Source organism: Argentina silus, assembly GCF_951799395.1.
Source record: "Argentina silus genome assembly, chromosome: 1".
Taxonomy (NCBI): Eukaryota; Metazoa; Chordata; class Actinopteri; order Argentiniformes; family Argentinidae; genus Argentina; species Argentina silus.
Window position 1 is genome coordinate 26,785,066 of NC_139655.1, and position 25,752 is coordinate 26,810,817.

Consider the following 25,752-nt stretch of genomic DNA (forward strand, 5'->3'; position numbering starts at 1 on the left):
ATGGAATTATGTCTGTTCAGATTAAGTATAGCATGGAGGCCCAATGTGCTAAGATAATATTATTACAGAGGATAGAAACATAGTCTATGCTTTTTAGATTATATAGATAATCATGTTGTACTGTACAATGATACGTAGCTGTAACAGATAATGGTGGATCTACTGTAAAATAATGCATCGGTTTTGTATGGCCTATTTTCTAAATCTGTCTTAACCTATATACAGTATTTAGAGTTGCATTTCATCCTGATAATCTTTTGAATGCCATCAGACTACAATGCGTATCATACAATCTTTTTTTAATCTAATGAGGAAAGGAATTGCATTTTATATTTCACATGCAATTGGTGAAATTGTAACAATGTTATCCACGCTATGCTTTGTTTGAAAAGGTCCTAATTAACACGTTTAGAGTATTAGAATACAGCAGTCACAAGACCACAACATGACAGCCTCATTCTATGCTAACTAGTGATATCTCTGCCATGATGTCACCAGCCAATGTCATGAGTTCACCAATGACAGCACTCTCATGTGCTTAGCCTGGATCAAAAGGTCACATTGGCTCATGCAGCTCAGTAAGGATGCGTGAGAAGCCATTTTGTTTTCTGGAATGGGAAAAGGCGGTGACACCAAACAATGCCTGTTTGTGAAATGCAGTACATATTCCCACAGCCGACACAATTTTTGCAAATTTTAAATTACGATTCACACCCACAGGAAATTGAACAAATGAACACCCTCTTTCTGGTGACAATTACCACTGACTAGAACAGTGTGTTGTGCATCACACAAGGCAAACTGTCATTGGGAGTGAAGGGGGTTGGTTAACACAACACTGAGCAAACAACAGTCTATCAAAAAATAACTCAGTGATCAGACTGTGACTTTGTATGGCTGGTCACTCCCTATTGCTTTGACTGACTCAAGATGGAGAGGTTGAGCAACTCACAGTATCTCTTGACAGTTGTTATAAGTAATGAATGCTGCTAAAGTGACACTGACCTAGTCCTCTAAACTTTAAATAAACAAGGATCTTTCCACAAAGCTTAATTGAATTAGTTGTATTTGCAAAATGCAACAGGTCAATTATTCTCTACAACTAAAAACTGTTTGTCTTTGTCTTTATCCAGGAGAGCATTTGAGGGCTTGGACCGTAACAGGACCTCTGTGCAGCGGAGGGAACCGTAGAGGAAGCACTTGCTTGCTTCAGGCTCACCTGGGAAGGCCTGACCCCTCCATTGGGTGGATCAGCAGCGGGCGGAGGAGGCCATGTGGACTGCACGCCTGCTCCTCCTCGCCAGCCTCTTTGCGCCAGCCAGTCTAGGTAAGCATTGCCAGGGCCACTGAAGCTCATTTCACTATTGATGTTTGTGGTCAAGCGTGTTTCTAGGTCTGTCACACTTTGGCCCTCTTTTCTGTTTCCCTTCCAACCCCTCTGTGTCTCTTTATCTCCAGACAATGGAAATGGATTCAAACCATGTTCAAAGCATCATTATCTCTACTGTAGCTTAACTGTGGCACAATATTGTAAAAAGTATGGAAAAGAAAAATTACTGGTAGGCTGGTTCCAGTATTAGGATATTGAGATCAATTTGCAGGCATTTTTTTCCCTTAGGAAATTGAAATCGGCTCGGTTTTGCACTTTCTTTTGGCTCCCACCAATTGTTTTAGTCGCTAAGTAAATTAAGTCATTTAAATTCCGATTAATAGAGAACGGCAGAGGGTGGGTGGGGGTGTCAAAATCAACTAGGGTTTCGATGGGGGGGGGTATGGCCCATAAAGATGCTAATTTGATACTGCAAAGCCATTAATGGAGATTTGAAGCAAATTGAATTGTTTTTGTGCCATATCTTTGGGCCGGCACAAGCGCTAATCAAAGCTAGCTCTCCAGCATCATTTGTTTTGCCCTAATGTTCAATGGAGTGGGTCATGTGATATGTCATGCACCTGTCTTTGTACTGCTCTATTGATCGGGGGACAGGGACATTATGAAGCAGCTAATTTACTGCTAGTGGGCCACAGAGCCAGAGAGATAAACTGTGAGTACAATAGGTTGCATATTAAACTGTGTGACACTGTAATTCTCTCTGAAGAATGGACAGATACAGATACACAAAGACATTCCATTCAAGCATGTTTTCTATTTTATTTTTTTATCAAAGCACCAACATTATCATAGTATCATCCTTATTCTTTTGTTGACCTTGACTTCGATTAGTGTTCTTTAATTAAAGTGATTCATGGAATCAAACAAAACTCGTTTGGTATTGCTGAGCTTGGCCTGTTTCCCTCTGCTTCCACTCATGTTGGCCTACTGGCATCAGATGAAATGGCTGCTACCCCAAATCAAGTCACATTCTTTATCTCAGCTGTTTAGAAGCTCACTCAGGACAATGTGATTTAACTTCCTCCGGCATTGGCCTAAAAGAGGCAATTTCCGCCTCTTTTTCGGTAGTCTTAAACAAACCTAAATAATTCCAATAGTATGTATTCCACACTCTTTGTTGTGATCTTACATTAAAGACGACATCTGTACCATACTGAATCAAGAGATACAATTGATTTTAACTTGCAACGGTTATACATTATATGCAATGAAAGAGAGTGAAACATACGCTATGTTTGTTTTTGTAGTTCTGCATCATTGAGAATATTCTGAAACACTCACAAGGTCAAAATTCATATGTACTAACATCTTATCTACATGTTGAAAAAGAAATGGTGCAGATATATATTAACAATCGTTTGTTATAGGCTTTTTACTAAAATGTCCCCTAGTGTCAGTTGTGAGCTTGTGCATTTTGCTTGGCTGGGCTGGGCTATTAAAAACAAGTGGCATTAGAATAAACTCAAACAGTTGCCATTTAATTAGAAAGACCTAATTATATATTGTTACCAAATCAGCTCAGAGGTGCAGCACTTGAAAACAGCATGTGCACCAACACAGAATGTAATTCAATGTGATATGAATCATATAATAATTATGGACGGGGGCGTCCACCACTAGGGGGCGTTTTTTCTCCAACTGAAGTTAACACCCAAGCACTCTGCTGTAAACATACTAGCTCCAAATTGTTGTTGTCGGCTTCTACTTTGAGGTGGCTTAACGTGGAGAATCTCTCCACAGTCTTTCTCTCTCTCTCTCTCTCTCTCTCTCTCTTCCCCCGTGGGTGTTTGGGATGTGGACTCCAGGGGACACTGGCCTACTTTGGGATGGTAATCCAGTTAGGGTCCCCTGTCACCCCCCCCCCCCCCCCCCTTTGGAGAGCATAAATACGCTTGAATCGCACCCACATAGCTTCAGCTCACAGCTGCCTCCTGCCCCTGTGTCCATGTTTGTACATCAACATGTACACAACTGTCCGAACCTCTCCACTTATACTCATCTGAAGAAAACGAGTGAATGCCCGTGGGGCACGTTGGCATAGCAGGCGGGATCAGAAAACATTCCTGGGATTAACTCAATGATGGATTCCAACTTGAGGAGCAAAAAGAAGGGGGAGAAGCAGAAATAGACAAACAAGCCAACAGAGATGAGGAAAAAGGGCAACGAGCTGTGCTACAAAGCATACGAGCCTCACGTCTCTCCTGTCATTGGGTAAAAAAGAAAAGCCCAAATGCCTTTGCATGCCTGAGTACCACATTCATCATATGTTTATGTGTGTGTGAAATACCCTAGGAAGGATTCATATTTATTCCATTCCGGGGATTCAAAGGGAGAATGACAATAATAGATGACGCCCCGTGGACTACTTCATAAGACAAGAGAAGGCGTGAAACTGACAAACATTTTTCATAATAACAGGCCAGCACATACATCAAAAATGGAAGCAGATTGGTCCACACTGTAGGGAGAGTGGGAAATGGGAAGGCAGACGTTTACCTGAAGCAAGGTGTGTGTGTGTGAGTGTGAGTGTGTGTGTGTGTGTGTGTGTGTTCATCTGTATGCAATTCCGCTATAGTAGTTGGCAATTGACCAGGTAATTGACCATCCTGGCAATTCTATGTTTTTTGCAGAAATGCACCCACACATAGGGGAAACATATGCATACATACTTACCCTCTTATACACAACTTATGTACATACTTTCTCTCACTCATGTGTGCGCGCGCACACACACACACACACACACACACACACACACACACACACACACACACACACACACACACACACACACAAGGCATTCAATCAATATTGTTCATTAATTGAAATGACCTGTAGGTGAAGGATATGTCACCTGAGGATCTCCCATCTTCCTCACTTACAGCGATCCATCAGAAATATGCTAATACTCTGCTGATGCTTTTCTTCTACACAACACCAGTAAATAGTATGTTGTCAATCTCAATGTTTCCTTGCCTGACATACTGTACTTAATTAATCTGCTTGTGCTGGGGCATTCACTCTATCCGCCGGGGCATCCCTGTATTTGCCTAATTAATTAAATGAATGACTATCTGAGCTCAAATTTGAAACAGGAATCTTCAAGAGAGCCTGCTAGGGCATGTACAGTTTTGTTGTGATTATGAAGTGTCTTTTGAACTGCATAAAGTAAAAGGCTTGTTTGAGTTTTGAGTAGGTGTCTGTCAATTATAATATGTCCTGCAGTACTGTATATGAATGAGCTCATGCTTACAGTGCATGATTGTAAACAAAAGAAGAAAGACTATGCTAGCATCTCAAACCAATTTGAAATTGAAGTTGAGATACAGAAGCAACAAACTCATTATTTATTAGAATGTGTTATACTGAACATTCTAACTTGATCTGTTTAAGTCTATATAACTTGTACAGATGGGGAACTAGGGAGGGAATTGATTTTTGATAGTGTGGTACATTGGGGGATTGAACCCCAAAATGGTCGGTGATTTTCAGCAGTTGCAAGTATCTGCTCAGTCCTTAAGACCATAGACAGGATTTAGAAGAAATTGTGCAGGCAATCTCGGAGCAATGGCATGCAGTATACTGCTTTTGGGAGAGCAGTGCAGTGAAATGTCATGATTACAATTACCTATGATATCTACTAAGGAAATCAATACAGTAACCGATGATTTCCAAATATGGTGTGTAGTAATGGAACTACTATGTATTGTACTACCAAATTAGGCCAATGTCTTTAAAATAAGGGCCATAATGCTCGCCCTTGTCCACATAGAAAGATTGTATAAGCATCTGTTATGGGTATTGTATTTGTTTTTATCCGCTCTTTAAGAAAAAGAAGAAGAAAACTTCCCTGGGGTTGCGAACACAGCTGTCACTTGGACGCCAGCTCATGCCATATCTCTGTTTGCTAAATGAAACATTTTGTTTTGCTGTAGCAGTCTTTATGGTTGGTTCTATACATTGCCAACACGCCTATTTCCATACAATTATTAGTTTAGGATGAACTCCATTTTCATAATACAGGTTTCTTTGTATTCAAATACATTTTTTAAAGTGCTGTAATTCCCCCCATGTATCTTGCTTGGCATTTTGGCACAAGGTGCTAGATCGTTCTTTCCCTCCATACCAAAAAAAAAAGAAGACGAAAAAATCAATACCTGGTTCCTACTCATACTCGAGTGGAAAGTGCCTTTCGCTGCTCGTGGCGTCCATCGTCTGCGTCCACCATTGCCAAAGTACTGTCAGAGCTCGGAACCCGAGAGAAACAAATGACGGCAACATTAAGCGTACTGGGGGCTTTAGGCTCGCTGGGTTAAATACCTCCACAAGTTTTATAGGTCTTCCCACGGGGTGCCCATTTATATCTTCCAAATGAATGAATTAGGACTACTCCAAGCTCCTATCGCAGAATTCGGTAAGCGTCAAATGATGCCATTTAAAGTGGGCTCATGGCGGGCGGAATGGTGTTTAATGAGGACAGATATTGACAGGGGGGTCAAGTGGCGGTGGATGTTAGTTTACATTAGGAGGCATAATGTGTGTGTGTGGCGCCTGGCAGGCTAGGGAGATACATATTACAGAGTGACCCTGCCGATGAGCACACAGGGCAAAGTGGTGGGCAGCTCAGGGTTTCCTGTGCAGAAAACCAGGGGATGGGTGGAAATTGGTGAGTGGGCGGTAAGTGAGGGGGCAGGGAGGGCAAGTAGAAGCCAGGCAAAGAAACACTATCAAGAGCAACGCTTTATTCAATTTGCACAATTCATTTTTTAGTTCTCTAAACATCTGTTCTGTATGAAATATAACCAGACAGTAGGTCTGTGTTATCCAATGCCAGCAACTACAGCACAAAGCCAACACACACTTTATATCTGTTTTCATATATAACTTACCAGCATGCTAAGGATACTGTTGGTGTTATGATTCAAAGAAAGGCTGACAAACACGCTGCACAACAACACACCATAGTTATGGAAATCTGTATGCTTTATAGGATTGCTCTGTAAGCTCTTACTGCAGCATACTGACTTCACTGTGAGCAACGTGGGTGGCATGATGAGGAAAAAGGCTGTCCTTTATGCCCTGTCTGACTACATGTCACAGTGGAGGCTCCCATTAAATCCATCCCTGGCAGTCGTACAGTATGCTTTCTCTAATTATGAGGATTATAGCCCCTATCTGCAGACATACACTTCTCATGCAAATTGCATATGGTTTAGACCCTGTGTGCTTTGCATGGCTTGTGAATCGCGGCTGTGGTATCAGTATGATAGTGCTGTTCAAACACAGGATCCTGCAGGTTTGCATTTTGACTTGAGTTGAGTTTTGAGTTCCTGAGTCCATTAAGAAGTTGCAATTGATCAGCTTGTTGTGTTCTGTTGTTGTTGTGTGACATGGAGACATGAAGCTTGTGTTTCAACATGAAGCACTTTCAACGTCAATAGACTAGAACTCCTACTGGCTTGTGTAAGAGGCTACACTTGACCACTGAGTAGAAGGAAAACGTTCAAGGACTATAGTATGTCCTTTATCCATTTGTTTTAGTTTTTCTTAAGCAAAGGGTCCATCTAATCTGTCACATTGACCAGAGCAAGTGAAGTAGAAAAAATACCAGTGTATAAAGATATGTGAAACAAATGCCATGGTATTTAATTATCAAAACATTATTATAGTATGTTTCTTGTGTGTTAGCACTGATTACTGTCCAGTATTGTTTGCTGAATGCCGGCCTATAGGGCAATTGGGGGCAATGGTTTACTACAGAGAACAATGATAATTCTGTCCTTATGTCATTCAGAGGACAATACAGGCACAATTTAACAGCACAATGAAAGTAGAAAAGGGATTAATCACTTATCAGTCAATCTTTTCCCAGTCTCTCATTTTCACATGGTTTTACCAGCCAATTTACCACTTGAGCACTGAGGGTGATTTTTTTCACGCAGAATACAAAGGATCTAATTACATTTGCCTGAAACTAAGGTTCATCTCAAAAGCAGCAGCCCAATTGTGAGGTGAGATGGTCTCTGCCTCTCTCTCTCTCTCTCTCTCTCTCTCTCTCTCTCTCTCTCTCTCTCTCTCTCTCTCTCTCTCTGTGTGTGTGTGTGCAATCAAGCAAGCTTAAGAACCGACGTGGGTCCTGGCGAATCAATATGAAGTATTGTAAAGTCGGCATTCGGACTGAGGCTGGGATCAAATGTTACAGTGGGACGGATTAGCCCAACAGACCTTGAGGATAAGAGAGAGAGAGAGGGAGAGAGGGGGGATGGAGGGAGTGAGGGATACTGGAGATGGCCTTCAATGTGGCACACTGGCCTCCAAGGGAATTCAATACAGCCATTGACAAAAGAAGGGCTCTATTGTAGAAGCATCGGCCTCCTTTGGGAAGCCGGTCCGCCTGTTCCATTTCCTTATTAATTGTGCTTAAGAAAAAAAAAGAAAGAAGGGGAGGGAGAGATCTCCACACATACTTTCTTTCTCAGTCCTCCCTTCTCCTTCGCATTTTGTTTGAAATGATATCAGGGTCAAGTCGATTCAAGTTATCACTGTATTTTGAATATACATTGAAGGAGATGTAACACACACACACACACACACACACACACACACACACACACACACACACACACACACACACACACACACACACACACACACACACACATACACACACACACACACACACACACACACACACACACACACACACACACACACACACACACACACACCACCTCTAGTCCTTCCATCCAACCACTCTTCACAGAAACATGCAGGTTTTGAGGTCATGGCTTGTCCTCGATCCCATATGGGAGCTGTCGAGCATTGGAGAGATTGTCAATTTAGTCTATTGATGGATAACCCCCTGAAGTCACCTCCTACTGTCCTCCCTAAACCCGCCTGGGGCACAGATAAAGACTGTTAGTTGCTCGTGGGAGTATAAAGACATGTTAGGAATGAAAGCTCTCTCCCCCCTCTCTTACAACACAGAGAGAGAGAGAGAGAGAGAGAGAGACAGAGAGAGAGAGAGAGAGAGATTATGACACATAATTGTCACATATAATATTTTTTCAATTTATTGTATTCTAGATTTTCATAATTCTTTGCATGAATTATCTTGTTAGATTTTATGTATAACCATCCTCCATTGCAGTATCTGTATTATGTTTTCTTCAGGATAGTCCAAACTGAACTCCATGGTTAAGAGCTTGCTTTGTGGGGTCTGTAATTTTCCCCATGTGATAAGGCTGGGAGGGACCCCACAAAAGACTGACTGTGTCAAGTGAGAAAAATTGCAGGTGCACATTCCCCAGTGATAGCCCCCCTCTCTGAAACACACACACACACACACACACACACACACACACACACACACACACACACACACACACTCTTCTCTCCGTGATCACTGGCCCTTATTCAGTGGCAGGGGGACTTGAAGGGGATCCTTTTTCACTGCGATAATGTAGTCCTTTCTGCCTTGTGAGATGGGCTGGAGAGAGCAGTGAAATGGGAGAGGCAGAGAGAGAAGGATGTCACTCTACAGTAGGCTACAGCATCCAGCACTGTGGCATGAGATCTCCCTATAGGGTCAGTATAGGGGACACATAGTGTAATTTGGTCTAGGAGTTTTTCCTGACCAGGGGGATACACTCCAGGCCTAGATCACACGGTCAGGATGGCTCCAAACTGTAAGACATTTAGAATCATGTCACAGTTAATTTGACATGTGTTAGGCTTCTATGTTGTTTCATGCATATTCAATGTCTTTTTTTTCACATAAAGACCTTATGTGTCTGATAGCTCCCATTTTGCTTGTAAGACCAAAGGGAATCAAAGGAAGTCGTTGGAGGCTGTGCGTTGCAGATGTAGCATAGCCACTCAAGCTAATCAGAGCGACACTGTACCACCGGGGTTCGCTGCATTGCAATGAGATTATGTGCTCTCTGTGGGTGGTTGAAGAGCAAGCCGCCTACACCACCCCTCTCCCTAACACACACACACACACACACACACACACACACACACACACACACACACACACACACACACACACACACACACACACACACACACACACACCTCCTCTTCCTCCTTCTTACCTGCTATTCTGTTCCTCCCATCTCTCTCTCCATCTCAGTTGTATCACATAGGCTTTATGGGTAGCAGGCCCTGGTTAATAATCATCTCTGGGAGGCTCCTCTGTGAGACACAATTAGCTGCTTACACACTGTGACCTCTCTAAGTGGGAGAACAAGAGCTTGTGTCACCAAGCACATATGTACAGTATGGCCGCCATGCTAACTCTACAGTAGCACCATCCCCTGGAGTGTAGACTAGAGTGCCCTACCTTCTGCAATGATGTCGCCAAACCTCCTCCTCACAGGCCTGGAGGGAGGGACAACGAGAGAAAAGAGAGGCCTTACTTGAGAATCTGAATTCAATGGTGCCACCCTGAATGTATGGAGGGGTGCTTTGTTCAGATCAGAGAATCATCCCTCGGGGGGATAGAGTAGATTGACAGAGGGACCCAGAGGGAGGAAAGAAAGGAAAGAGATTACCCATACATTGTCTAATCTGGTTTGAATGGTGCCACTCTGCACATATCAATGGTGCTATGCTAGCTAGGCTAGCTATACACATCAAAATACCCTGAGGGGAAGAGAAACGGTCCACATGTTGACTAATCCGGCATGAATTGTGTCACCTCTTTAAGCACGGCAACTGGTGCTCCCAACCCCTCACCCCTCTTAAGTGTTGTGAGGTTGTTCATAAGAATATGTGCGTCCCCTAAGGGGTGGAAGCAGCGTGTTTAAGATCCTTGTTAGAGGTTACAGCAAAGTCTGGGTGCAGTATAACCTTCTCATTACTTTTTTCTTTTCTGTATATTACACATTTTCACATATAAACACAGATTAACGACCCATGATTTCTATTAATCTATTCAGTTTACTAATCTAACAGTTTACTAAATCAGTTGAATATGGTAGACAAACACCCTGTTTTCATTTGACAAAATGTTCCTATAAATAGAAAATGTGCCTTAGTTAACTTGACAAAATTTGAATGTATGCATATGCATGAAATCACACTTTAATTTCCAGGTTTAAATAATTGTTTTTCTTCATTATGTAAGTACAGATTGCAGCTTGAAGCAATAATTGGTATTCACTCATGTATTTTTACCTTATGGTTTCAGCAAAAATTACATTACATGAAGAACATGGAATACAGTGAAAGTTCCAATAAAAAAAAGTAGAGTTATATCTTATTCTAAGAAGTCTTTGAAGAAGCTTTAGTAAAATGAGTTGCTATGGATATACAGTTGCTATGACTGTCCATTTTTTACTTATTATTCATATAAAACAGAGAAGCTGTTATTGCCATAAACTAGATATTGCCATATTGTTCATGCAGCACAAACAAACCTAAACAGAAATAGATGATTTCATCCCAAAGCCAATATGTGCATTGTGTATATGTACATTTTCCCCTCTCTTTTGCTGTTGAAAAATCCTCTCTCTCTGCCTCTTCCTCGGCTGCTGTTGAATGTACAGCTGGTGTGGAGGAGTGTGTGCACGGGTGGTTTATTTTCAGTATTGACTGATTGAGGTCAAACCAGATTAAGTGCTTTTAACTGTCATTGACGAATAGTAACAGATGTGGTCCTGATACACTGGTATCCTCTCAATACACTGCACAGCAATTCATATAATATTGTGGTTGAAAGAGAATATAATCTATTATGCTGTGATTGTCATAGGGTTTGGGTTAGGAGTGTGCCATCATTTCGAGTGCATTAGCAACACACCTCAGCTCTGTTTACACTCACAATAACTCAGTTCATACAGTACAATACACTTGAGTCCTGGATTCCTTTGTGACAGCAATATAGCCTGGTTTATTATGATTTACATGAATGTTGTCAATCATACTGTATGTCAAGAAAAGTATCCCTGAATCTAGGAGCAAGAAGGAAATAGGCAGTTTGTTCAATCCGACCCACAAAGTTTGGAGGGTTTTGTCCCAGTATTGAACACACCTGGTTCACAGCCGGCAGGTACGGTATATCCACTGTCCAACCATAAAGTAATTGAACTTACATACATGGCATTCAGTTTGCGTAAAAAAGCAAACAATCTAAAATCACAGATAAAAGCTATTATTCTGTAACTGTCTCATTTCACAGGGCTAAATTTAGTCAACCTATCGCTTCCTATGTGCAGTCAGGCGTTGCTGTTTGATGTTGTCTGCCTCAGTGGCGAAAGCAAAGTGAGAAAAGGCTCTTCTTTCTCTCCCCACATGCAGGAAAAACATCTTTTTGTTTCTTATTTCGACCTCAATTAAACTTTGTGTCACAGCAGGGGCAAGTTGAGTCATGCCAACTCTAGAGTGTGTGGAGGCGGAGTGTGTGTGTGTGTGTGTGTGTGTGTGTGTGTGTGTGTGTGTGTGTGTGTGTGTGTGTGTGTGTGTGTGTGTGTGTGTGTGTGTGTGTGTGTGTGTGTGTGTGTGTGTGTGAACGTGCAAGTGTGTTTGTGTCTCTGGGTGGTTTTAGGGGGCCATGGGGTGTTAGTTTTGGCCGATAACATCCCGGGAGCGACGCAGAGGCACGAGGGGTTATAGGAGGGAAAGGGGGAAGATGAAAGGAGAGGAAATAGCTAAACAATGTCAACGTGACGGGAGCTGAACAAAACCCAGCTTGCACTCGCGAGCCGCCACCACAGCAGCTGCCAACTCCCCAGGCTGTCCTCTGGCTTGGACGAGTGCGCGGGCCATCTGACAAACACAGCACTGCCGACATAAAGCCAGACACATATTTCAACTCAGTTTACATACAGTGTAGAAAAGAAAAAAATAACACTAAATAAGATGATATTTTTCTGATCTAGAGGACATCAAAACTTGAATACTATTCAGTATCAGATCTATCTGGCAGATTTTGAGTAGTATTGGGGAAATCAGCCAGCCAAGTTTTGAAATACTGGGCCCTGTTGATCAAGTTTAAGATGCAGTGAAGTGACATCATTTCCTTATTGAAATGCTATTAGTGGTGGGGGTCAATCCCATTTTGATTATGAATTTGTGAAATGGAGCTTAATTCAATTAATGAATTCTCAAAAGAGAGTATTTAACTAGTTTAACTGAACTCACAAGTATCCTTTAATTCCTTGAGTTTAAGTGGGACTGCCCTAAAAAGTCTGCTGCAATTTGCATTCTAGAGAGGTCTCTAGCTCAGACCTTGACAAGAAACATGCTCTCGTTTCTTATTGCTGTTACAGCTCAGCACTTAATGAATTAAGAGGTGATTAATTAAATTAAGCACTCATTGGATAGAAAGTCACTCCACTTCCATGCTCCAACTGCGTGAATCAGTGGCTAATAGTGAATGTCCAAGACACACTTATGTGCTTGAATATGTTGTGCTGTGAATACAGTATGAATACTATAAGCACAATTTCTCCCTGAAACAGTCAAATGAACAAACAGACATTGGCCACATTTAAATCTCTTTCATCATACCCTTCTAACATACTTTTCACAGCTTCCGACAATATTTTTAAATTTTTCATTGTGTAGAATCATAGCTCCATCAGGAATAATCAAGGTCCCAGGGTAAGAGCAAGTCAATTTAAATTGTCAATGGTAACCTTGGCCATTGTCATTGCTTATTGCGTATTTTGTTCCCCACAGCGTCCCTTTGGCTAATTTGCTGATGCAAAAGAGCTAATTTCTCCTCAGGCACAACTGATGGCTTGATTGACAGTTGGTGCCACATGTGTTTGCGCGTCACAGCTCTGTCAAGCATTATTCGCCTCCACTATACTGTGCTTGGTGTGATGCCAGACGTGCTCAAATGTGTGTCAATGACGGCGAGTGAAAACAAATTAAATGGCTTGTTTCCTCAGCGTGTAGCTGGGTTTCCAGGCCTTGTTTTTCTCATTAGAATGAGTCATGCTAATTGCGCCTGGCCACATCATTTGGTCAAGGCGTCAGAAAGCCATCAGTTTGATTTGAAGGGCCTGTCAATCTAGAATCCACTGATGAGCACCTGGGACAAGATCATCCAAGTTTGCTCTGATTTACTGTGTTCCATGACAGTGTTTCACCAATATAACAAGAAATGTGGATGTTGATATATTTAGGATGCTATTCAGGGCGCTATTCAAGCACAAGTCCTGACATGAAGTTAAAACCCTAACATAGAGAAAATGCCCTAGGTTTAGGCACGTAGGAAGGGGGGTGCAGGGGGGTGCGTTTAGATTGGAAGGGGGTGCAGGGCAGAGCTAGATTGTAGTGCAGGTTTGGAGGTTGGAATTGATATAGTGAAGCTCTTGTGGTCAGAGCTGTCCGCATGATGCATCAGAGCTGATCGCATCTGGACGGATGCACTGAGCTGTAGGCCTTGTGTCATTTATGTGAGACCTGATAATTTCATGCTTTTCACTTGGATTAATCACTACGCTATTTTCTCATCAAAAGTCACCAGAATTCCTTAACAAGGCGATATGCAACATTTTCTCTGGGTACAAAGGGGTGCCCATTCACCCCCCTCACAGCACTCCCTCGTGAAATATACTTCCTTGTCCCTGCCTAGCTTAATTCTTCTGCTCTTCATTTGTGTTTGAACGAATATATACTCAAATTTCTGGTTCGTTTTACACTGCAAACATTGTTTTATTAAATGCATGCTCTCTAATGCATTGTGTGGAGTTTGTGTGTCTTCTGCTGGAGCCTTTAGATCATTTTTGATTGAGAAAGCCCCTCATAGATGTTCATTGCTTGGGGGTGTATGTAAACTTAATTTACATGTTAGAACAGTTTGCTAGAGCAGGCTGTCATTTAAAGATAAACATTTTACTCGACAGTTTAAAATGGCATACTTTTAGAGACACATTTAAAGGTTGGTTTACTTTCTCAAAAACAGTGTCAGTGTCAATCTGCCACAGGTCTTGCAATTTCAATCACCGCAAATCCCAACTGGGCGTGGTATTCTCCCATAGTTCTAATCGAATAACGACATCATGATTCATGTGCTAATTAATCACCCTCTTTGTGGGCAGAGCCGATCCAGCAACGTTGAGTAGAGACATTTGATGTGTTGAATCAGCCCTTTTCTCGCCCTCACTCTCTCCCTCCCTCTCTCATTAATTCAATTCAATCAGATCTCATTTGAATGCCCCCTCTGTTTTGGTTTGTGTAGTCTGCAGCCGGAAATGAGCTGCCTTCTGGGATGAAATATTGTATCTCTTCATGATATTAGCTCAACATATTTTTCATTCTGGGTTATATTTGGCATATTTCCAATTGGGTGGTTAATTGGAGATGGCATATTTATCTAACATTATCCACATGTATTCTAACTGGTGCAGTTGGAGCCTGGTGACAATGAAAACATTGGATACACTTCCTGTTGCACCAGATGCAGTTATAAAAAACAAGCTCACTAAACGTAATATCTGCAATTGCTGAGCCTCTTCTATCTGACAATTTTCTGTTTCTTGGGAGATTAACAAAAATATGTGCCTCCAGGGCTCTGTTTTGATATTAATGGAGACTTTTAAATGTCACAGCTAGTCAGCGCTGTCTGTGTTGAAGTGCCCAGTGGCTTAGCGAAGGGTTGGAGCCTGGGCTGGTTTTCAATGACCCCAGGGCCTCAGTTTGCTCTACATGCAAGCCCCCTTGAGGACGGGCAACTTTCTTCTCATTACTGAAGGAAATTCACATTCAAGGCCCGCAATCAGAAATCTTCTGGTTTTCGATCTGCAGTGTCTTCAAGTGAAAGCTCAGATAAGAGTGACATTTCCCAATGACCATTATTTCTTATGACCTTAAGAATGTTGAGTAATTGCATTGTTTAAAATATTCGTTATGAATTATGTCATTTGTCTTTATGAATTACTTGGTTCTCTCTCAGTAGACACTTTGAGAATTAACACACATTTTTGGACAATTTGAAGATATCTTGTGAGTCCCTCAGGTTTTACCAAGTGAGTTTGTTCTCCCAAAACTAGACTTCTATTTTGCGTATTCAGCAGAGAACTTGTCAAAAGACTTTGGGTAGAATCTGGAGAGGGAGTTTTTTTTTTTTTTTCTGCACTGCAGAAAATATATTCCTCTCATGTGTTAGAGGAGAGAGTTGCTGAATATAACTGAGAGCTTAGATATCAGGAAGGACTTTCAGTAAGCCTTCATCTTGATTTTTGTTCTGTCTATGTGTGGACAGTGATACGAGCACAGGGGCAGGATGCTGGCCTTGGTAGCCTGAGGAATCTGAGCCCTATCCATCACCACCTCCGGGTACAAATATAATTACAATAGAATTGTTGACTGCTCCGGTAATCTAAGACATTTCTGGCATTTAGTTACTTGCTTACATTAGTGGATTATAGACTCTAGCTTCTTAAAAGCCTACAAAACTTTAATTTTAATATCAAATAATTTCTGGGTAAATGTTAGGTTACAGTACATACTTTATTTTTTTACAATTAAAATGCTCAAAACTAATCAAGAAGTAGCTTTTTTGCTTATCACAATTTCTCAAACCAGCAGACTATAGGAATGACTGGTGAGACGCTCACATTTCTGATTGACAGTTTGCATTTTTGATTGACAGTTTGTCTTGTGAGCAGTTCCTTCCTATGTTCAATGCTTTTTAGCTGGCTGTAATGTTGACCAATTCGTTAGCAGCCTATTGTGTCTCTTATGTGGATTTATGCAGCATTTCTGTTTGAAGTTGGACACTATTACATTTTTGGTGAGTTACTTTGAAGCTAGCTTTGTAAAATTTTAGTGGGTTTTTAGTGGGTAGGGTTTTAGTGGGTAGTGCCTTTAAGAGGGCTTTTTTTTTAAATTTAGGTTTCCGTTTCTATTTTTTCTTTTTTTGAGGAACTTGACTGACATGTTGAAAAATGATGAAGCTTGTTAAGCACTGTGGTGTGTAAGATTCAAGATTCTTTATTTGTCACGTGCATACAAATATACAGTGAAATGCAAAAGTGACAGTGCCACAGAGTAGTGCAACAATACGTTTTAAAATAGAATAAAATAAAATAAAATAGAAGTACTAAAAAATATAAACAGTATGAATAGTATAAACAGTATAAACAATATAAACAGTATAAACCATATAAGCAGTATAAACAGCGGTGAAGCAATGTACGCAATGGAATGGCAATATACAATGGCAATGACAGGTTGACAGTACAGATAATTACAGTGGAAGATGAGTCTGCAATGGATGATTATGTGTGTGCATATGTGTTATGATGTCAATGAGTGTGTGAGTGACTTGAGGGGGGCACTGGTGGGGTCATCGTTGATGATCCTGATGGCATGGGGGAAGAAACTCAATCTTAGTCTCTCTGTTCTTGCTGCATGACAGCGAAGGCGTTTGCCTGACCGCAGCAGCTGGAACAGTCCGTTTTTCGGGTGGTGAGGGTCCTTCATTATCCTGTAGGCTCTGGTCCTACACCTCCTGGTGTACAGGACATGGAGAGGGGGGGTTAGAGCTCCCATGGTCTTTTCTGCCAGGCGTACCACCCTTTGCAGAGCTCGCCTGTCCTGGGCCGTGCTGTTACCGTACCAGACAGTGATGTTGCCAGCCAGGATGCTCTCCACAGCTCCAGAGTAGAAGGACTGAAGGATCCTCCGGGAGACTTTAAATTTCCTCAGCTGCCTGAGATGGAACAGGCGTTGCCTTGCCTTTCCCACCAGTGTACTGATGTGGGTAGATCATACAGATCATACAGTTAGGTCCATATATATTTGGTTATCAATTTTTGTTATTTTAGCTGTTTACCAAAACATTCAAGTTACAGTTATATATGAAGCAGTTATATAAGTGCAGACTCTCAGCTTTAATTTGAGGGTATTCACATCCAAATTGGAGGAAGGGTTTAGGAATTACAGCTCTTTTATATGTAGCCCCCTCTTTTACAAGGGACCAGAAGTAATTTGACAATTGACTCAAAAGCTGTGGGCTATTCCTTTGTTATTTCTTTATCAATTAAGCAGGTAAAAGGTTTGAGTTGATTTCAAGTGTGGCATTTGCATTTGGAAGCTTTTGCTGTGAACTCACAACATGAGGTCAAAGGAGCTCTCAATGCAAGTGAAACAGGCCATCCTTAGGCTGCAAAAACAAAAAAAATCCATCAGAGAGATAGCGGCAATATTAGGAGTGTTCAAATCAACAGTTTGGTACATTCGGAGAATAAAAGAACGCACTGGTGAGCTCGGCAACACAAAAAGGCCACGGAAGACAACAGTGGGGGATGATCGCAGGATCCTTCACATGGTAAAGAAAAACCCCTTCACAACATCCAGCCAAGTGAAGAACACTCTCCAGGAGGTAGGCATGTCCAAGTTTACCATCAAGAGAAGACTTCACGAGAGCAAATGCAGAGGGTTCAGAACAAGGTGCAAACCATTCATAAGCCTCAAGAATAGAAAGGCCAGATTAGACTTGGCCAAAAAACATCTAAAAAAGCCAGCCCAGTTCTGGAACAGCATTCTTTGGACAGATGAAACTAAGATCAACCTGTGCCAGAATGATGGGAAGAAAAACATATGGAGAAGGCTTGGAATGGCTCATGATCCAAATCATACCACATCTTCGGTGGAGGCATGTCCATGGGTTCCAGACTTCAGGCAGTCATTGCCTGCAAAGGATTCTCGACAAATTATTAAAAATGAACATTTTATTTATGATTGTTAATTTGTCCAATTACATTTGAGCCCCTGACAATAGGGGACTGTGTATAAAAATGGTTGCAATTCCTAAATGTTTCATACAATATTTTTGTTCAACCCCTTGACTTAAAGCTGAAAGCACTGCACTTCAATTGCATCTGGATTGTTTCATTTCAAATCCATTGTGGTGGCGTACAGAGCCAAAATTATGAAAATTGTGTCACTGTCCAAATATTTCCGGACCTAACTGTATGTTCATGGAACAACCAGTTGTCAATCAGGACAATCAATAAATCATTACAAAACAGTTCCCAGATCAACTATCTTGGCTCTTAGTTATCATTCAAACTCATCTAAAATTAACAATTCCATCAACACAGTACCAGTCAACATTCAAGTGTAAGCTTCAATGACTTGATGTTAGGCTCTTAGGTTCATATGTTTGGGGACAGTATATTTCATTGGTAACCATTTATGGTGTATGTCTTTGGATACATCTTCAAAATCCTACACCATTTGGTTTTGGTTCACATTTACTATATTGAATGTTTCACTATATGGATGACATCATCTTTATATAAATGGGGCTATTAGTAAGTGGAGATTCTTAGAATTCATTGATCTACTTTCAAAAAGAAAATGATATAGTCTCAAAGGGAGGTTGAATTGGAGCTTGGTATTGATATAACCCTGCATTTTTCAAGCTGTGAAATATGTGAAATATAAAATATGTTTTGTGTAAACAGAAGCTCATTAGGACATATGGTCTGGAGCTGCTTTCTACCTGAGGGAGATGCATGCAACATGAATATGAGTCATATCTAGTAGTGAACTGTACTTCTTTGTGGTTCTATCATATCATAGGCACATTACTTTTTGTTATTTTTCTCTTATTGCACCTGTCTGTCATCCTTTTTTTCCTCTCCTCAGTTTAAAAGTGGAAATTCAATAATGATCCAGATCATTGGTTCTCAGAGAAAAAGAAACCCTTCCATTAAGTGGAAGATACAGTAATTGATATGTTTTCATTTCTAAGCCGGAAGTAATTATTCAAATGTCTGTGATGTTATACTGACAACTGTCAGAGTTTGAATGATTTATGAGACAAAATGAAATTACGCAATATTGAACAGCTACTTGTTACGACTCATAGTGTATTCTCTTTCATTCCTCTGGAAAAAAGTAGTCAAAAGTAGTCCCCTGACAACATTTAGAATTTTCATAATGGCAAGGATTTTAGTAAAATTGACTGAAAGCATTGTAGAGAACATCACAAGGGTATATGGTCATATGAGAAACACACACACACACACACATACACACACGCACAGACGCACGCACGCACGCACGCACACACACATATTTTCTGGCCTTCTATTTCCCACCATGATAAATGCATGCAGTACACATTGTCCAGTGTTGGCTCTGCAACACAGACACTTCTGTTAAGGGGTGTTTATGAAAATCCATAACTGTCACAGTCCCCCGCGGTCACTCAGGCAAACGTTTATGTTTCCCACTCATTTTTCATTCCCACTGTAAACACAAAACCCCTTGAGTCTCCCCTCTGTGTGTTTGTGAGAGGGAAAGCAGAAACCTCCGGACCGGCTGTCGTTCTCCTGGTCTCTTACCATTTGGCTACCCACAGTAAACAACAAGACCCTACCAGCACACTCTGGACTGAAGCAGCGACCTTTTGACCTATCACAACCTTCTCTGTAAAGTGTCTATGTGGCTAATCTCCCATAGCTCTAATCAAATAAAGACGATATTTATGTGTTAATGAATGCACCCTGTTGTGGACAGGGTGCATTCATTAACACATAAATATCGTCTTTATAAATACAATTACAAAACAACACATTGAATATACAACACATTGAATATACAACACATTGAAATACAAAATACACACATTAATTAATCAAAACAAGAGCATGCCTCTGTGAGCTGGTCCCTAACCAAGGATTTAAAACAACTGTGTGGGACCAAGTTCTTCAACCTCAGTCTACCCTGAAGATCATTCCAAGTCTGAGGAGCACAGTAGCTAAAAGTAATTTTTCCTTATTTTGTGGACACCCTTGGGACATTAATAAGTACATTAGCAAGCTCTGAGAGCATGTCTGATCACCACTCGGTCCCCATGAAAGCAATGATGTGAGGTAAAATGGGAGTTTACAAAAAACGTCTTTATATACAAATAAAATCCAATGATAAGCCCTTCTCGAAGTCAAGAAGCCTCTCTCTCTCTTTGGTTATCATTGACAATTTTTTACTTTCATGTGTACTTCTCTCTATGTGTTTGCAGCCTTCAGTCGAGCGCCCATCCCCATGGCGGTGGTGAGGAGGGAACTGTCGTGTGAGAGCTACCCAATCGAGCTGCGCTGCCCGGGCACTGATGTCATCATGATTGAGAGCGCCAACTATGGGCGAACAGACGACAAGATCTGCGACGCCGACCCTGCCCAGATGGAGAACACGCGCTGCTACCTGCCTGATGCCTATAAGATCATGTCCCAGAGGTAAGGACCTATGCTACTTCTAACACTAGATTCCTGACCTGGTCTATCACTCTCTCTACGGTTAAAATCCTGTTGTTGTTGATGATGATAATATTGATGATGATGGTGGTGATGATGAAGATAACGACTTAATTGAAATAGTGAGTTGCTTTTCTATGTCATTCAGCATACAGACATTCAACATACTTACCTACAGACAGACACACAATGTGGCTACCATTTTGTTGATCTTGTGTTTGGGTTTGGTAGACAAGGATTTGGGTCTGTTCACTGAATAACTGTGTCTGTTCAGAAAGAAAAAAAAGTTCTCATTGAGAAGAATGGGCAAATCTTCAATTGATAACTGCTGCTTCAATTCAATACCTGAATTGAGTTGGGTTGGTTGATTGCAACTTGATTGCAACTCTGCTCCAGTGATTGTCTTGTAGGCTACCCCCACTTATATTACAGGCGCTTCTTGGTTTTATTGATTTCCATTTCTCTGAAATGAGATGAAAGGCATGCATCGCCCTGGACGCATATACTCGGAAGTTAAAAACATACAGTTTTGAATCCAGTGTAAAGGCCTGCAGTATTTTTGTCTCATTACAAGGGAATTTCATGAGTTTAATGTGTTTGGGTATTGAGTTTTGTTTAGAGAGCAGAATGAAGAGATAGTCTTCTTTAAAGGTCCCGCATGTTTGAGAAAATCCAATACAAAACACTCTTTTGGATCGCTCTCTGGCATGAAGCGATCTCTATGTTTTTAATAGAATAGGTCAAGAATTCCAATGAGTCCGGAACATAACATAAATCCTGAGGTCCCAGCTGTAAATTCATACTCACCATAAATTTGCTATGATGGAAATCAATGTTCATTTGAAATGATTTGAATACATTATCTCTTATTTGTCTAAATAAATATTCCCTCGGTGAGCACTGCCAGATCTAAGCTCTTTCTGCAGAGTTATGGCTACCTTGTGGAGAGAACAGGAAATGGAACCCTATTTGTCAGTGCAAACAGAGAGTATACAGCACTTTGACAATGATTTAAGAGAATGTACACATTCTGATCATTTACATTAAGCCAATACAGAGAACAGCATATAAGTATACATTTGACTAGATGAGCTGCATTTAAGAACAGTATACATATGTCATTGTTAATGATATTTGCAATGACAATAAGTATAAAGGAACAAAAAAGAAGAATACAAAATCTGAGATATTATCTTTCCATAGCCACACAGCAAAATTCCGTTGAGGCATTATTCAGCTTTAGAAATTGTGCACTGGTTGTAGCTTGTTGTCATGTTCATGTAGTCTTGAATGGGTTAGAAGCACACAAATGTAAACTTTATCTAAATTGCTATTCACTGTTGACATGCGCCTGTTTTTTCCAAACCAGTGTTCCATGTTCTACCTGTCTGAGAATACTAATGACGTTCTGCACGTTATCTAACTACCCTCCCCACTTTGCGTGCGGCACGTCAAAGATGAGATACAGTATGCAGCGGTGGGGAATAAATAGGGTTGGTCTAAACATTGTCAAATAATTGATCCATCCTGTAGCTCCTTCATCCTCCCTGCCGCCCTCTCGTAACAGTAATCCCCGCCAGAATGAATCAAACTAGAGAAGAAGAACAACAACATAAATAAAAAAACAACACTAGGAAACAACACTTCTCTCTCTAGCATCACAGTGCTAGTGGGGGCAACTCATAAAGCTAAATGGCAACTAAAACCCAATTCAGAGCTAGCTCTTATTGTGCATGTGGAAAGTTGGTGCTAGGATGAAACGTGTATCACATTAACGTGTGAAGGGGGCTGTGCCCCCGGCTGCACCAAGCTGCCACAGCTGTTGCTAGGAACCTGGTCACTAAGCTCATTAGAAGAAAAAAAAAAGAACAGGACAAAACAAAAGAAAAATAACAACTCTGGGGGAAAATATGTGTCTTCAAAGATGATGGATAATGCAGAAGTTGATGCAAAATGAAAAGTGGGTAAGAAACTAGTCATTTGGCGTATTGGTCTGATGTCGCTGACAGGGTAATAATACAAAAATACACATGGAAGAATGGACTGCTCACACACACTGATGCTGTCATGCTTCTGAGCAATTCCATTTTGTACTTTGCTTATTTTTTTCTTCCAGATTACATTTTGACTGATTTTGATCAGATTAGCAGGGTATTACATAACCTGTATTAGCATAGCGTTTGGATTAAGCTCAGGTTTTAAAGAATCGAAAATAGCTGCCAAACTGTTGACTTGTCAATGTTGTAGAATTGTTATTTGTTTGTATCTTCAGATGTACAGTGTTCCTACATTGTATTTCTAAAATTATATAGTTTCATATTTTCCTTTCTGATGCTGGCTGCTTGATTCTAATACTGTGTCCTCCAAACAATATGGGCATTCGCATTGACTCACAGACAAGGAACTGTGGCACACCTTTGCCTGATATTTGATATCCCTCCCAGGCTGTGCCCCCCCCCCCCACTTCATGGAATGTTACTCCTTTGGGATTTTTGTCATTTTTTCCAGCCCATGGGCCACCTTGTCTCTCTTGCTGGCACTGGTTAAGTCATTGTGACTGGCATGGTCTGGTTATCATTCACATCCTGTTAAAGGACAAACCATGCTGTGAGCTCAGACTGTAAGCCACAGGCTAGCATCCATCACAAGATAATACCCATCCATGTCACCAGCCTGCTATCTGTCAATACACATTTAGCCTGCGTAACATCTTTCTCCCCTCTTGCCATTAAAGAAACCTATTGATATTCGAACATGGAATGGAATTGTAATTGCTCCCCTGCCAAGGGAGGTTGCTTACTAAGACTGTAAGTGTACATACACCCCTCTTGCAAGGTGTTTGGTTCCATTACAGTCTTTTAAGTGAGGTCTAATAGCGCCTGTCTGAATGATAGCACACCCCCGTGCCTGTGAGTGCTGTAATGCATCTCAAAATGAAGGCTGTCTCCCACCTTGGCCTGACAGGATGAATGGCTCCAAGTCATTACTGATTGCCCTGCATGCTGCGGCCATTACGACTCAGGAATATCACAGCTGCTCAAAGACATGTCACCTATAGGTGGTGCTGGGTTGCGACTGGAAGGTGGGTAATGATATAGTAATTCAAACATATGCTATTGGGACTAATTTAGTGAAATGAAGTAATTACTGTTGTCTGCCTACTCATCCAATGGTGTCACCATCTATGAGGTCTCCAGCATACATGTATGTTGGCCTTGTGAAGTTTCTCTACAATAAGCTCTACAGCAGAGCATTTCTCAGAAGTCCTTCTGCAGAATCTACAACAAGAATGCTGCCATATCTATTGGCCCATCTTGCCATGTAATGAATGGAGATATCAAAGCCATGTATCACCTGGCATCTCTGCAGACCTCGCTGGCTACCTTAAGGGACGGCTGATAGCATTGTGTCATGCTTGTGTTTGATCCCCAAAGGAGAGGAGGGTCAAAAAGGAGAACCACCTCTCTCCTACCGGTTTCTATCCCTTTTCCTCAGAACATTTCATCTCCTTCATCGCACTCTCTGTCTAAGAGCCTTTCAGGTCGTCATTGGATGTCTGCTGCTGATTTTGTTTCTACACAGGATCTTTTCTCTCATCAAACAAGTGCAGTCTGGTGTCTATTCCACAGGTGACACACAACCACTCTAAAATGTGAAAAGACTACTAGACACATTTGGCAAAAGTAACCCCTGTGTGTTTTAATTATACACATGTTCTATTCATTCAGAAGGATATCTACTAGAACAGGCTTAACATTGTTGGTGAATGCACTATACTGTATAGACAGTGCCTTTGGAAAGTATTCAGACCCCTTCACTTTTTCTACATTTTGTTGTGTTATAGACTAAATTTAAAATGGATTAAATTAAAATAATTTGCCATCTTGTGATCTCCCGCCTTGACTACTGCAACGCACTCTTGGCTGGGCTCCCCGCCTCTACCATCAGACCTCTGCAGCTCATCCAGAATGGTGCTGCCGTCTGGTCTTCAATCTCCCCAAATTCTCCCATGTCACCCCCCTCCTCCATACCCTTCACTGGCACCCGGTAGCAGCTCACATCAGACTGCCAATGGCACTTGGTCCTAGCATAGATTTTTGCTTATGATGACTGAAGTATTGATGATTCACTAACTTTAGACAAATGTACTTGTTCTAAGTCACTTTGAATAAAAGCGTCTGCTAAATGTAAATGTAAATGTCGTGAAATGTAACTGAAAAAGAATACAAATCTATTGTAATTTCCTCTGTGTTTTTGCGGGTGTCAGTGATGATGTCACAGTTTATGAGGTCTACAAATGGCTTTATAAACGTTAAAATTTAATTGTTGCAATGTGTTTTGATTTGTTTAACAAATCATTTGTAAATGTTTATGAATCTAGTTACTTATATTTAATCATGCTTAAAAATGTTGAAATAATAATTTGTTAATAATGATTTATTATTTATGAATGGTCTATAAATGGCTTCTAAATTAATAATATTATGAAGTGTTACCAGAATCCTACTCCCTCTGTTGATCTTGACATCTGGTTGAGTTTTCATCATCCTTGGCATTTGACCTACCATTTTAAAAAGACCAGATTTGCTGAAGAATCCTTTCAGTTCCAATGCCCTTCCATATCCCCCAACTCAACTGGGATGCTTTGTCGCAAGCATACAGTACATTTCACAGACAGGCTATGCAGACTTTCACTTTCACTCTATTCCTCTCTGGCAAATGTCCAAACAAGTGCAAATGAATGAATAAAAATAGTTTTTCCATTGTTTTTTGGCATTCTCTTTTCCTCAAGTTACATTTGTTGATGTTTGTTTGACATATGCTCCAGGTGTTGTGCATAGAGATAGCAGTACATTCTGTGAGCACCACTTCCACCATATCCTTGTTAGCCCAAACAAAATGGAATATCCATAGGCAGAGGCAGAGGGTGTCCCTAGGTTCCCCAGACAATGGGTTCTAGGTTCCCCAGACGACGAGGCAGAGAATTCAACTGGGCACAAATGATCCTGCTACTATCAGCCCAGTACTCATTTGCATATTCCCTACTTCTGATGCTTAGTTAATCTCTCTCATCTCTTTTGTTTATAAACGTTTGTGGAACTGCAATTACAGTTCGGCCCTTGAGTTTTGGTGATA

The 25,752-nt window shown here is 41.0% G+C and overlaps 1 protein-coding gene across 1 annotated transcript in view; it reads left to right on the forward strand.

Moving 5' to 3' along the window:
• Positions 1 to 20,392: 20,392 nt before the first annotated feature.
• Positions 20,393 to 25,752, forward strand: part of LOC310802016 (adhesion G protein-coupled receptor L3) — a gene marked incomplete at its 3' end in the record, with an annotated part of 118,860 nt that continues 113,500 nt past the window's right edge. The window contains exon 1 of the mRNA XM_083666250.1: positions 20,393 to 20,598. Within this exon, the coding sequence (XP_083522376.1) occupies positions 20,408 to 20,598 (191 nt within the window). The 5' untranslated portion in view covers positions 20,393 to 20,407. The remainder of the gene's footprint in view (positions 20,599 to 25,752) is intronic.